This window comes from Labrus bergylta, chromosome 14 (genome assembly GCF_963930695.1).
Source record: "Labrus bergylta chromosome 14, fLabBer1.1, whole genome shotgun sequence".
Lineage (NCBI taxonomy): Eukaryota > Metazoa > Chordata > Actinopteri > Labriformes > Labridae > Labrus > Labrus bergylta.
In genome coordinates, this window is record NC_089208.1 from 13501417 (window position 1) to 13515894 (window position 14478).

Consider the following 14478-nt stretch of genomic DNA (forward strand, 5'->3'; position numbering starts at 1 on the left):
ACAGGATAAGACAACGACACACCCAGAAAAATTAGAAGTTTGCTGACCACTTCCTGATTTTGAGGCAGGCTTCTTAGAAAAAGAGAATATAGGGCGATAGTAGACAGTGAACTATTAAAGATGTATATATAATTACCCTGTAAATAATCAAAATGATAGGATTTTAGAGAAAAATAAACAAGACAGTATGCCAAATTCAGTCAAAGTACTGTCGTTATATAAATGTATTATGAATGTCTACAAATAGTCATTGATACTTCTCAGTGTTGAGATTGACACAATATACACCGTTTGCAAACACTCACTGGACAGTTGAATTACAGGTTAAAATCAAAGACACACATTTAACATGTAAATAAATACAGCTGACATCGACACACACAAAATACATGTAAGTATATTTTCCTTTAATAAGAATATGTACTTAACTTAAAACTTGTTCCATGGAAACAGATCACATTAACACGTGCGCACACACACACACACATCCGCACACTATATTTTCACATCCCCCTGAAAAGCTACATTGGTGTATTAAGGAAGTGTAGCTGGTTACATTTCCTCTGCATCAGCTGATACTGTAGCTGCTGTGATTGCCTGCACCTGTCACTGTGCGTCATGCCTCATGCCTCACACACACACACACACACACACACACACACACACGCACATGTTTACACTTTACCGTTATTTTTACAGTCTATGGTTAATACTAACAGGCAAGGAGGGTTTATATGAATACCATGCATGAGTGAATCAGCACAAAAAGCCTCTGTCTGATGAGTTTGGATCAATTGATCAAAGTTGCTCTGAGAAGAGTCAGATATCCTGTTCTCATTTTTTTTTTACAAAGAGCCTTTTGATGCAAAGCCCCTCCAAAATTTCCATGTAATTACGGTCTTTTAAAATGTTTTTTAATTAAAACGTATCGACTTTCCTTCTTTTCTTTCTTTTTTTTTGTCATAATTGCTCCTTTTGGTCAACAGCACAAAGTTCTGTCTCCTTGACAAATCACTGGTTCTAAAATGAATTGCAGCAGAACATTTGGCACTGGATTTTTCACTGTGAAGGACAAGATTTCCATTTAGTACAACGTCACACAATATAACCTCAGAAAAGCATACTTTTGTCTATCTAACACAAACACAACTACCCACACACACACACACACACACACACACACACACACACACACACCAACAACCACGCAAACAAACAGAGTTCAGAAGACAATTAAACTTCACACATTGTCGTTTTACTCAAAAATGTCATACCATTTTGATAATAAATATTTACACAGCTGAGATGACATTCATGTGACTGACGGAGGTAGTAAGTAGAAATAATTAATCTGCTACGAAGCTTTGAAGCAAATTTCAGATCAAGATATTAGATGACTTTTCAAAGCTGCATTCACTCTTTCTTTCAAGTTCCAAAAATAATAACATGACTCAAAATGCACAATAAAACAGCCTGGAGCATTTGTTCTCTTTTGTGAACCAGAACAAATTGTTGACTTTAAAATTAAAAATAAAGGTACACTGCACTACCCCCACCCCAATACTTACATTTAAATAAGTTATGAATGTGACATGGCACTTTACAAGCTATACAATGCACACAAAGCAAATAAACACAGCATACAATCAGATTCACACGGAGCAGTTGAATTTAATTGGATTTAAGATTACTGTAATCGGGCTAATTTATCATATAAGTTATTTAAAAAAAAAAAAACTATATGTGAATTATTAATTACCCTTAACTACAGTAATATATCTGATATATCTCATCATGTGTGACAGGCAAGGTTATTGAAACATATCCCTCTCCAGGAAAGTAATCTCCACAGCTCTGCCTGAGAGGTTATGCCTCTCTTGTTTCGTAGGAAAGCCGACAGAATAAAGAAAAACAGTGGAGTTCTTTGAAAAAGAATGAACATAGTTTGAGGGTAAAAAGTAAAGCAAAGACAGAGAGAGAGAGGGAGGAAAAAGTAGTCACAAGTTTTATGATATGTGAGTTTTTATACAGCAGTAAATGATTCTGGACAAGCAAAGAGGTTTATCAGAAAGGAATTCAAAACAGGCTTTCTGTTTTTATAGCTAGGTTATTACAAAAGAGCCTGAAATGAACCTTTTGTTCCAAGTAAGACTTTCAGTAACAGGAAAACAAAATTATCAGTCCCTTTCATTCATGGCTGTGTGTTCTGGCGTACACGTTTGTTGCTGGCAGACAAGTTTATTAATAACACTGCAAACGTGGTGCTACGTTCCTGCTAGTTCAGTCTGTTCTGATGGTTTATATAGAAAATAATAACACAGCTTGGTCTGATGAATTTCATATGGCACAGTGTGTTTTGGACGTCAGAGGCTTCAGTCATTTTCCTGCATGTTCATTAAACCTCACCTTAAACAACTTTTCCTCCATCAGCCGCTTGCTATGTGTGAGTGGTCCCCTTAACAACAAACTATTGTCAGTTAAAACAAGAACAGTATGTCATTGTCACATAAAAGATTTCTCTCTCCTCAAAGCATGGTATGGGAACTGAGGAGCATGTGCAGAAAGCCTAGGCTTGTAGAGGTGAGTACCTGCAAGAGAAAATCTATTACCAACGGAATTACGCAGACTGAGAGTCTGTGGAGAAATGTATGTTACTATACACTGCTGTCTCTGAAAGCATTATCAGATACAGGATAACAGCCTGGTATGGTCACTTGTCTGTTCAGCTGAAATCACAGATAACTTGTGCAGACTGCTATGAACATCATCCATCTCACCAAACACTCTATGAGCAGTCTGTTGTTAGACAGGCACAGAAAGTAATGTCTGACCCTACCCACATTCTTCACGCTGAGTTTCAGCTTTTACCCTCTGGGAGAAGATTCAGGGTCCTTCACACCAGGCTGAATAAACATTCATTTATACCAATGTCATTATTTTCGGAATAACAGGTAATGTAGAATGTGCCCAGGGGCCGTGCAATATGTCACTACTGTAGGAAGGTGTTTTACGTTTATGTTTGTATGCATGTATTTTACAATGAAGTATATAGCCCATTATCTTATTATCTGATCTAGTGGTCTGATCTCGAGAAATCTAACTATGATTTCAGTTGGACTAAAATGTTTACATGTCATTTAAAAGTCAATTATTAGTCGGACTAACAATACATACATTTTTTTTATATCATGTAAACATGTTATGATTGAAATGATGATGTACTGAGAGGAGGTTCTACTGCTAATAACAAGTTAAGCTCATATTTTTTTACTTCTCTTTGGAAATGCTTTTTTCTCATTATTGTTTTTATCTTGTCTGATTATAATCAATTTTCAGGCTGTCTTTTAAAAAACGTTTATATTGCGCTGGTAAACGATATTGAATGCAATCTGCAGTTAAATGTTTCAGTAAGACCTTATTTAAAAACAACAACTTATTTGTGTTGCTGCATTTGTGATTTATACTGTAATTGGAAAAGGATCAGGACCAAGACCAGTTAAGATTGACTGAAAAATAAATTAAAAAAATAAATAGAGTATTAACTGAAATGTTACAGCCTCTAAAACAATCTGAAAGTTGGATCATTTGTGACCAAAAGCAGACATCTGGACCATCATCAATCTTCTGTTTACTTCTTGGCATTACACACACGATCTTAAGTCTAACATTGGTCAAGCATTAGAAGCCAGGTTTTCCTGACAGCCCTCATTTGCAGAACTGTTTGCCTGCCAGTTTGTCAGGGAACCAGGAGCTACATCCAAAACCTGCTCACAGCTTGAAGACAGAGGAGTCACAGTTAGCTTCTTGCTGTCTGGATTAGAGTTTTCTAAACACCCTTTCCAGACTGGTCTCTGCTGAACATCCTCCCCTCCAAGACCATTCAGTGCTGCCTTCATGTTCGTTCTACCGGGGGGCTTGGAGTTATAGTCTCTCTCCCTGCACCACCTCCATGCTCTACCCCTTTTTCCCCTCAGACAGAGTATCTCCTGAAAAGCGTGCCTGAAATCCGGGCTGCGGCAGTAGATGAGTGGGTTGAAGGCTGAGTTGGAGTATCCCAGCCAGTTGAGGAGTCTAAAGAGCAGCCTCATGTCACCCAGTTCGAGGACGGTCATGAGGATGTTGAGGATGAAGAAGGGTAGCCAACACAACGTAAAGGTTCCCATAATGATCCCCAGAGTTTTTACAGCCTTGTGCTCCTTAAGACAGAACTTAAGTCGCTTTGTGGCAGAGTGTTTTCCTTCCACCCTTCCTTTACCAGTGTCTGTATCTCCTGTTTTCTCCATGATCAGGCTGTCCTCCCCCACATCATCTCCCTCGTCAGCTCCTGCCCTGAGTTTACACATTGCAGCTTTATCATCAAGATATTTCCGCTGTGCAGTGTAATGCAAGTTATTGAAGTGCCTCTCCCTCCCTCTGATCTTCTCCAGCTGTTTCTGAGCCTCCTGGAAGACCCGGCTGTACAGAAAGATCATCACCACCAGTGGCAGGTAAAACGACACGATGGAGGAAGACACTGCATATGCTACATTTGTGTTGAAATCACAGCAGTACTCGTTATTCAAACACACTTGAGCTTTCTCATCACCTGACACCCACAGCTTCAGATGGATGGGCAGGAAGGAGATGAGGGAGGCCACGACCCAAACCCCGAGGACCACCACAAAAGCCCGACCCCTTAAACAACAGAAGATGGGAAACAGATGAGCGAAAGCACAGATAAGTGAGAAATACTGTACAAGGCTGCCATTAAGTGTTACAAAAGTGTTCTTAAAGCTGCATGAAAACAACAACTTGTTGCATCTCTTACCTCCTATACAGTGGTCTGGTTCGATGATTAATTCTGATTGGCTGCAGGGTGTCAATTCATTTCTAGCAATTGGACCTTTGAAGTAGTTCTGGTGAAACTGTCCGTTTACAGTCCTAAATAATATGCTGACCATGTGTTGGCCTGTATCAAAAGGGACACAGTCGAAACTTCTCTTTGTTTGACATCAATTGAGTCATTTTAGTAGGTTACCTCTAGAGCCAAAAAGTATTTTTACACTAAACAGCAGTGCTCCCGAAAATTTGAAACAGACTTCTCCAACAAGTTTCATTATAAGTTGTATGTTTAATAAAGAAAGGCTTCTTCCCAAACCAGTCATTAACAAATTGCTACAAAACCAATTGATAGAACTATTACTATTATACTACTCTTTGACCATTATTGGTTAAAATTTTCTGAAAATGTTGTACCTCTGGCCTAAAAATGTGATAATTCAACAAGTTTTGCACTTCATGGACTGAAAACTTCTGCTTCATTAGGTTGGCAGAGGGTCTTGATGTAGAACATGCTGGAAAGTTTGAGAGTATTTGGTGTGTGAGCAGTATGCCCTCATAGCTGGACCAGAATGTCTTGGTCATACCTGGTGAGCATGGTTGGGTAACGTAGTGGCGAGATGATGGCGAGGTAGCGGTCCAGAGCGATCACACACAGGGTTTCAATGCTGGCCGTCACACACAAAACGTCAGTAGCTGTCCAGAACTCACACATGAAGTTTCCAAACTGCCAGGCTCCCAGCAGGATGTAGCTGGAGCTAAAAGGGACCACAACCAAACCCATGATGAGGTCAGCAAGAGCCAGTGAGGCGATGAAGAGGTTGGTGACTGTCTGGAGCCGCTGAAACCGTATGAGAGCTGTGATCACCAGAACATTACCTGGTCAGGAGAAAATATTCTTTAATAGAGGATTCTTTAGGAGACATTATTTTCATTAATTGAATAATATATAAATTATTATCTAATAGAAATTATAACAACTTACCAAAAACTATGGCTAGAACCAGTATAGACATCGCAACACCCAGTAGGACCAGCTCTGCATCGCTGTACTCCAACGAGAGTAGGGAGGAGTTGTTTTGCTGTGATTGGTTCCGGTCCATGATCTACAGTCAGAAATCAAAGGACAATAAACCCTTTTTAATGAATTAGCACAGCACAGAACTGTATGGCCAGTTCAGACTGAAAGTCCGACTGTGTTCCAGGACAGCTTTAAGAAGTAATCAAACAAGTCATATTATTCTATTAAAGATGCTTAATGTGTTAAATATCATGTGAATACACCTCGAGAATGAATTGAGACTTTTGATGTCAGAAGCATTTTTGTTTTCATTTAAATTCAGAGTAGTGTCATCCGATTGGTTTCAGGGGGAAACCTTCATGTGGCGAGTAAAACGGGCGGAATGCATCAGCTGTTCCTGAAACCGATCAGCTGTAATCCGATGACGATTTAGCTTTTACTAGTCTACATTAGTCTCTATAAAACAGATGTCTGCGTATATGGGGCGATAACAGACTGGTTGTTGATGTCAACTCTACACTTCAACTCAATTGTTGTCCCTCAAAGTCGGACTGTAAAAAATGACAGCTGCATGGAAAGGGAAATTCTTTACCGTTTAGCGTAACAACTGCTGCCTACACTGGAAGCCACAAAAATAGGCTGATTCTCCCAAAGGCTAGATCTTGGGAATATCAGCCTAGAGCGTGATGATCTAGTGTGGTCCTACACAGAAGAAGTTATCTGTTTGTGTAATCAGGAATCCATCAGGTCCAGCTTTCTGTATTTCGTTGTTTTTCACCCACTTTGTTAACTTATATGTAATATTAGCTTTGATTACTGCTGGGATTTTATAGTTAAGGGGAGTAATGTCTGCATTATTTGTGATAATTGATTGCAGAATGCTCAGAAATGAAGGGAGTGAGAGAAGGAATAACATGCCAATATGTCTGTGTCTAGACTTAATAATGGTTGTTATGTTCATATGCAGTTGGTACCGAGTTTACATTTGGCTTCTTGGCTCTTATCTAATCACTCAGTGCAAGCTAGCGTGCCAAAGCTGGGAGAGATGAATGCTCGGAAAGTGTTTGAAGTTTTGAAAGGTTGTTTGAGCTACACCAGAAAATGTGGTAAGGTGTTGGCAGAAGAGCACTAGCAGAAACATTAGCCTAAAGTTCTTGCACCTTGTTAGATAAGGTGGACATAACAGTAACATGAATGGGTTCACTTCACAATATGAACTTTTGGATTTTTGTGCAGCTTCTCAATTTCACAATTATTGTGAATATCTATGCAGCATAAGACACCAGGCTGAATGATTCAGCTTTCATTTATAGAGGCTGGCAAAGCAAGAGGGTCTTTCACAGCACAGCAAACTTCGTCCTCAGAGGTTTGGGATGATAAGTAATCCTGCAGTAGCTTTTTGTTGTCTGAGCCATGTTATACCTGTTTGCCAAAGGTCGAAGTGAATTTATTCTGGTTTGTTTGGTTAGTTCAAAGAGAACAGCTTGTACAGCTCAATTTGTAAATGCACTTCTGACTACGTGTGGCTGTTTGGTTAACTGGATCTTTTGCGTTCACACACACTTAAATTGATATGTATGTTGGCTTTATTCCAACACAATCTTAAAACAACACACATAAATGCCAGCTGAAAAAGGAGGCATTGATTCACATGTGTTTAACCCGTTTAACCCTGGTCAATGAGTAAAGAGTTACAGATATCTGGATGAGTTTATATTTTTCTTTTATGACTAGTGGAATCAAGTTATGCCACACTATCATTACATTACAGAACAGTGAAAATAAATGGCCAGTGTTAGTATGCTGTCAGTCCTATTTGAAGTCTGTGTGAAAATGTAGAAACCCAGTTCAACGCATTACCATTATAACATAGTGTGGAAGTGCCAAAGTGTTGGTTGAATGATGGATCTGCTGTTAATCTAACCTCAAAGTCATTACAAAAATCTATATTTTCTTACTGATGCTTGGACAGGTGTTTAATTAATGAATACCTTAAGAAAAGTCCATTCTGCTCTTGACAGGTCATAATACATCAATGCAAGGCTTTAACCACAGACATTTTATCATATTTTATTTATGTTTATTAGATGCTCTTTGTGCTTTCTGCTTTTTGTATGCAGCTCAAAGATAACACTGCAAAATGTCACTGTGATAACCCTTCAATGGCACCTTGTGCCTGTTCACTGCCCCCACTGATCAGATCAATAATCTAAGTTGTAGTCAAGCCTGTGAAAGAGGCTCTGCTCGCTCTGTTTAAACAGTTACACAGGAAATACAAAGAAACCTGACCAGCTCTCTGAGGCCAATAATCAAACACAATATTAAGGCTGCGATAGCTTAGTGGTAATTACACTTAAACACACTCCAATGCACACAGTAACGTGCACAAACACAAATACAAAAACGACACTCACAGACCACCCATGTTTCTGTAGTGCTTTGTGGAATAAACAGATTATAGTGGACCAAACAGTGAGGTTAGACAAATGTCTTACTCTTTATGAAAACACAAAAGCACACATGACAACTGAGTCATTAAATATGTTGCTGTCCTGATAAAATAACGTAAATGTAAATATGAAAAACTGTAACACTTTTTCAATATCTTACTTATTTCTAATGACAAGGTGTGGCCAGAGGGGTGAGCATTGAGATTATAGAAAATAGGTTCAGCTGAGAGTTGTGCTTTTCAAATATTTTAAGACTTAAGAATTTCAGCCCACATGCAGCAGAAGAATTTGCAATATCCACTCTTATCCTATTATACAAAGCTTTTAATGAAACGTTAGACCACCGATTTTGTTTTTTTCTTTTTACATGGTCAAAGTTAGTGAAAATCTGAGAGTATGAAATTGCCTTGTTTCAAGTTTATCACATACCATCAATCTACAATCGATTAACTTCAAGCCTTTAATAATTATAAAATGTGTGAAGCAGTATAGACACTTCTGTAAAACTGTCCCTTCAAAAATTCCTTGTGTACTCACATTTAGATGTTTGAAAGTGCATTTTTGTAAAGATTTGCATTCATGAAACATATGTGCATTTAAAATTGCAGTTAAGTTTCCTACCTCCTGGCACTGACTTCTGCTGTATAATCCAGTGATTAAATAATCCCGACACTTTAAAATCCACAGCACGAAAGACCATTATAATGTGTTTGTCAGCAGCTTTTTTAGTTTCTCTTCCTCTTCTTCTGAGTTATGAATGTTAGGTTTTGTGTCACATGCAAACACACACACGCTCTCCGTGTTGCTCTCTCTTTCCAGCACACGCTCATGTATTGACACTCTTAGTCAGCCCTCAACCACACTTAACCTTTTGAAGCAGCTGAGCCTGTCCTTTTTATACACAAGCCCTCATGACATCACAGCAGGACAGTAGCCAATCAGAAGGCAAGGAATGGTTTTCTGGGTATATTGCATGTCTGCAGTGTTCTGACAGCTGGACTGCACCCTGTGCCTTCAGGGAAACATTAGTTTCTTAACCTTTAATTTATTCAGGGTGGGTTTTCTCAGCTCTTTTTCCGTACCACTCTGTGGTAGTTGCTGTATAGAGACACTGTCTTTTGAGTTTGGCTGTTAAATTGCTGCATCTAGCAGTTTAAACCCTAATGAGCTATGTTCCCCGAATAAGACCTACAGAACAGTATGCTGAACTACATCTTACTGAGAAATGGCGTTAAAAATGGTTGCTCCCAAGTTTAATAATAATAGAATCAAAATGTGAGGATATAGAAACCTGAACCTGAAGGTGAACTCTTACTTAATTTGCTACAGGAAACAATGCTGCAGGTTGAATCAAGGTCAGAGAGCCAATGTTCAGACTGTAAGATAAAGTAATTTGTGTTCAGTCTCTTGCGTTATATGACATATAGAACTACGTCCTAGACCTCCATCTGAGTCTGCTCAAAGTCTGGGTCAACTCTGTCCTTGAAAAAATCACAGAGCTTGAATAAAGTCACTCTCTTCAATCTCATTGTGCTGACACAACCAGTTGAGTTGGTGAACCGTCAATGATGATCAAAGCAATTAACTCACTCTCAAGTAGGTGCTCCACAAGGATCAGCTCTGAGCCCCCTACTGAAACCCACCCAGCTTTCAGACAGGGCAGTGAGAAACTAGTTCTTCTCCAAGTCACATCTGACCCTCCACTCGGGTCTATCCACCATGCTTCTGGTTGTGGACCATTCACTCCCATCTCACCCTGATGAATTAATCTAATTTAGAATACAGTATTATCACATAAAAATACAAACACAACCATTATTACCTTTAGTCTTCATTCAGTTACTAACGAAATGTTCCTGTAAACCACAGAATGACCCACTTTTGGTGAAAGCCAAATGTCCCTGAACAAAATGTTCTGTTCCTTTTTACGCTGATGACAACACAATCTTACCACATAAACAGTCCATATGCACAACATGTGGTTAAACTGAAACATGCAGAGGAGAGCAGCATGCCAAAAGTTTACATTAGCAGCATCTAAACATCTATTAACAAAGCTTTTATTCATGCATTATTATGTATCAACAAAATTAGTTTGGCCATATATTAAAACTGAATTGAAATAATGAGCTTTGCTCAGGCAATAGGTTGAGGTTTTGTTTGTTGTTTGCCCAGTCACACTTTGTCTTTTCTTTCACCAATAACACAGGAAACTCTGAACCCACACTGATGGCTTTGCAATGTGTCTCTGGTCTTATCTCTCCTCCTGTGATCATCTTTCTTATTTCATGACATCTTTTGGGGTAATAGGTCAAGAGGTTCAGAGCAAGATCAATGAGGTCAAAGATACTGATTAGAGATAAAGCCCGGAGGAACCATTTGAACACAATGTTTCGTCTTCACTACCTAAATCAATTATGTTTTCAGCACTCAGCGGATCTGCAGTCATTATTCTGGTGGGAACAGTCACTCTGCTCGTGCACGAGCAAACTGCTGACACAGGTCATACTCAGGGTTTCAGGCTTGCGGATTTCTGTTACAAAGGCGTTCAAAAACCAAAGTGGTGCCATAGTGAGCATGGTTTGTGACTATCTATGGGGAAAGAAACAGAGTGCTGTTGGTATGGCAATATCCTCATGTCTGTCTCAGCCTTACACATTCCTCTCCACACCTTTTCCTGTCCTTGTCATATCCCTTTCTCCCTCTCTCCACATCCTCCTCTCCCTGCCACACCTTCTTAAACATCGATTAACTAACATTATGTCATTGTTAGCTATATTCTTAAGCTTTTCATTTATTGTGTCTTTTTTTCTGTTTTTTTAACATTGCAACATCATCTATCCACAACTGGTGTTTTCAGCACTCGGTTTGCACACAGCTTTGATACCTGAATAATTTTGGAATTTTTATGATAAATTCAATAAATTCGCAACACAAAGTACATTCGATGAAAAGTATAATTCTGCAACATTTTGAAGACATGTTTTACTGATAGTACAGTCAGACCTGCAGTGTGAACAACCCAATAAAGAGGGAAAGTGTCTGCTTGGAGAGGATGTTATCAAGTATAGGACATTTAATTTCATTCATAGCTTAAATTGCCTTTTAATTGATCTCAATTGAATGAAGCCAAACCCTGATCTTTTTGCCTCATCTTACTGAAACATTCTAATCTTACTAACAATTTCACAAAATAGTCCTAATATCAGGTGTATCTGGTAGACCTGTGAATGTCATTCTATATGTGGCTTGACAGTCATTTACAATCAACCTATTCCATCTAAGGTATTATGATGTGTTTGAATGTTAGAGTAAAATACAGCTAAATATTACGCTGCCTGGCCCTTCTTATTTTTCTTTCCAACAATTCTTCCATAACACATAATCAGAATATAAATATAAGTACTTGAGGTACCTGTCATGTTTTGACATGACTTACACCACTTAAAATATAACCTCATTATTTCAACTTGAAGGCATCATATAAAACCAAGCCAAACTACAGAATGTTTCACATTGAAGTGCTTGATCGTCAGTCAAAGAAAGTTACTGTTGGAGAAGATGTTAATGTGTTTAGGTAGAATAAAAAGAATGACACATACACCAAGCTCGCTGGTTTGAATCTGTCTCATGTTCTATTTTCCTCCCTAATCTTCTCTGTTACTGTCAACTGAATCCAATTTCCACCAAAGCTGAAAAGCTTTAAATGCTTCACAAATAATTGGTTTCCTCGCTCTGTATAGGGTAGTTTCTTAAGTCACTGGATCAATCTAAAACACAGCTATGTTTTTGCAGACTGTGTTGAGACGTAATACAACTACGATTCAGACAAGATGTTGTCATTCTTTTACAAAACTGAACAAATTATCTGAAAAGCTACATTTGCGTTATCTTAAATAGTTGTCATTATATTTGTAAAAACAAATTTCATCGTACTGTACAAAGGTCTGTAGCTGCAGAACACAACGGTTATCAATTTTCTTATGTGCAGTTAGCAGGCCTCCTTATACATAAACACAGCTTCATTTGTTTTTTGTGTGCAGTTTTTTTGCTATCATAAGAGAGGCCCATTCTGTACAGTATATCCTGTGCCTAATGTACACCTGGACCAATAAGACCGTACTGTACAGTTTCCTGCTGCTATTCTAACTAGTCTGGATTTCGAGCTTTTCCTGATTTAGGATCAGCCAATGGCTTCATTGACTGCAGGGTTCTGGTATGAGCAGGGTAAGGAAAAATAATCTTAATAAGAATTGCTGCAGAAGAGCATTTTGTAACTACAATGACTCAATAAGCTCCAATTAAATTTTAATTTTGAAATGTTGTATTTCTTTGAATATTTTTCTTCCAAACTACATTAGCTGTTAAAATTACTTGTAGCATAGTGTGTTATTATTGTTCTTTTTAATTTGTTAAACAGAGCCAAAAAAGTTGCTGAAAGAAAATGTTGTGTTGTGTTGAGGGGAATAATTGCACTGTTAGTGCCATGGCCTTAAAACTAATCCATCCATATATTGTCTTAACCCTCATCCTTTTGCTACAACCTCCTACATGTCACATAGGCCCTCTCTCTTTTTAGCTCTTCCTCTCTCCTCCTACACCATATTTATGTACTTACACAGCCCCAGCCCAACATCTGCTCAGCCGAGACAGATATGAAGACAGATGTGATGATAGACATTATGACTGAAAGGGCCAAACAAGGTAGTGTGACAGCCCTGGCTATATCTGTTACTGCAGGGGAATATGGAGTCCCATCGATGGCGGTTGTTCAGGTAATGTTGTTGGCAGTAACAGTAAAGTGTCTATTTCTGTGTACAGTATTTTAACTGAACACAGAAATCATTTGTGCAACAGGCTTGTCATGGAACATTACAATTTGCAAAGGCTGATTTGGTTAATTTAGGTGTACATTTAAGAAAACAAAGGATGAATTGAGGGTCTTTGTTGAGGGGTTGGCAGATTCCTTAGATATTTTGGAACCCTAGGGGGGTAAGGATTGTGAGGTAAAGTTTCCAGGAGGTATTGAGAAGCTGTCTTTTGAACCGTACCAGGCACAGATCAATAATTGCCCCCTCTTCTCTGCCCCGCTGGTGTATTGATAATATAGTCAACCTCAGACATGCAACTCTTAACTGTAAGGCCCATTAACTTTAGCCTGGAAACCTGAACCCCCTATAGGCAACAACATCAATGCTTGATAAGTACCATACATACAAGAGAAGTGGAATCATCTACACATTCTTGCCACAAGATAACACTCACACCCTCTATAGGCAATGCGGTATGCACCCCCACTTCACCCTCGACCAGGTCTGAAGACAGGTTTAGATGATGTAATGGCACAAACAATGGAACCAAACTAATTGCAAGAACTGGAGTTGTCTCACCAGTGTCTACAGCAGATAAAAAAGGTAATACAAGTTCCAAAATGAATGCATTTTTCCACTGTAGTGGCTCCACTGACAAACCATTTGAGTGAAAGGTCTGTATTTGTGGTCTCCCCAAATGTCAGGATGTTTTTATTACTGTAAATGCACTGCTCTGTTGTTGTACTGTGCTCGCAGATCTAAACTTTGAAAAACTCTTTAAAAATGCCGGTGGATCCAAGTAGAGTTCATGCAAGAGCTGAAAGGAAGGGGGCCATTGATCATCCAGTCTGCTTCTTTTCCGAAACTTCAAGCGTCACCAGTTAAATTATTCTGTCTTAGAGAAGGAGACATCGGCCCTTATTTGGGCTCTACGGTGCTTTGAAGTGATTGTAAATTTCCCCATTGTGGGATAAATAAAGGATTATCTTATCTTAAGTGTACTGATTGACTTTTCTGTTCTGTGATTCTGTTCATATGACAACTTGAGTAATTGAGGCAGCTTATTACTGAATCAGTGTTTTTACACAAAGCAACATATTCTCCTATGTCTCGTTTTGGGTGTAAAGGGCAAACAAACTATAGGTATGATTGGGACATGCTGGATGATGGTAAAAAAAAAAAGTAAGATTATATAATATATAACATTTCAAGCATTGGGATGTTTTACAATGAAGTAAGTTTGCTGTAATTCTTTTTTTTGTAACTTGTTTCAAAAGTTAAAGCTCTGATCCTTATTGTATCACTGTTACTATCTCTATCTGTATGTTTGCAAGTGTGTTGAAGGATAAATGTTAGGTCTACTTTTTACAATTCAGGG

At 38.6% G+C, this 14478-nt stretch overlaps 1 protein-coding gene across 1 annotated transcript; it reads right to left on the reverse strand.

The window, feature by feature from the left end:
- Positions 1-195: 195 nt before the first annotated feature.
- LOC109985245 (beta-2 adrenergic receptor-like) lies at positions 196-9141 on the reverse strand. Its single transcript, XM_065962715.1, has 4 exons — positions 8911-9141; positions 5804-5924; positions 5406-5697; positions 196-4674 (listed from the first exon to the last, which is right to left on the reverse strand). The coding sequence occupies exons 2-4, from the start codon at positions 5919-5921 to the stop codon at positions 3672-3674; spliced, it is 1413 nt and encodes a 470-aa protein (XP_065818787.1). The 5' UTR covers positions 5922-5924; positions 8911-9141; the 3' UTR covers positions 196-3671.
- Between the last annotated feature and the right edge of the window lie 5337 nt (positions 9142-14478).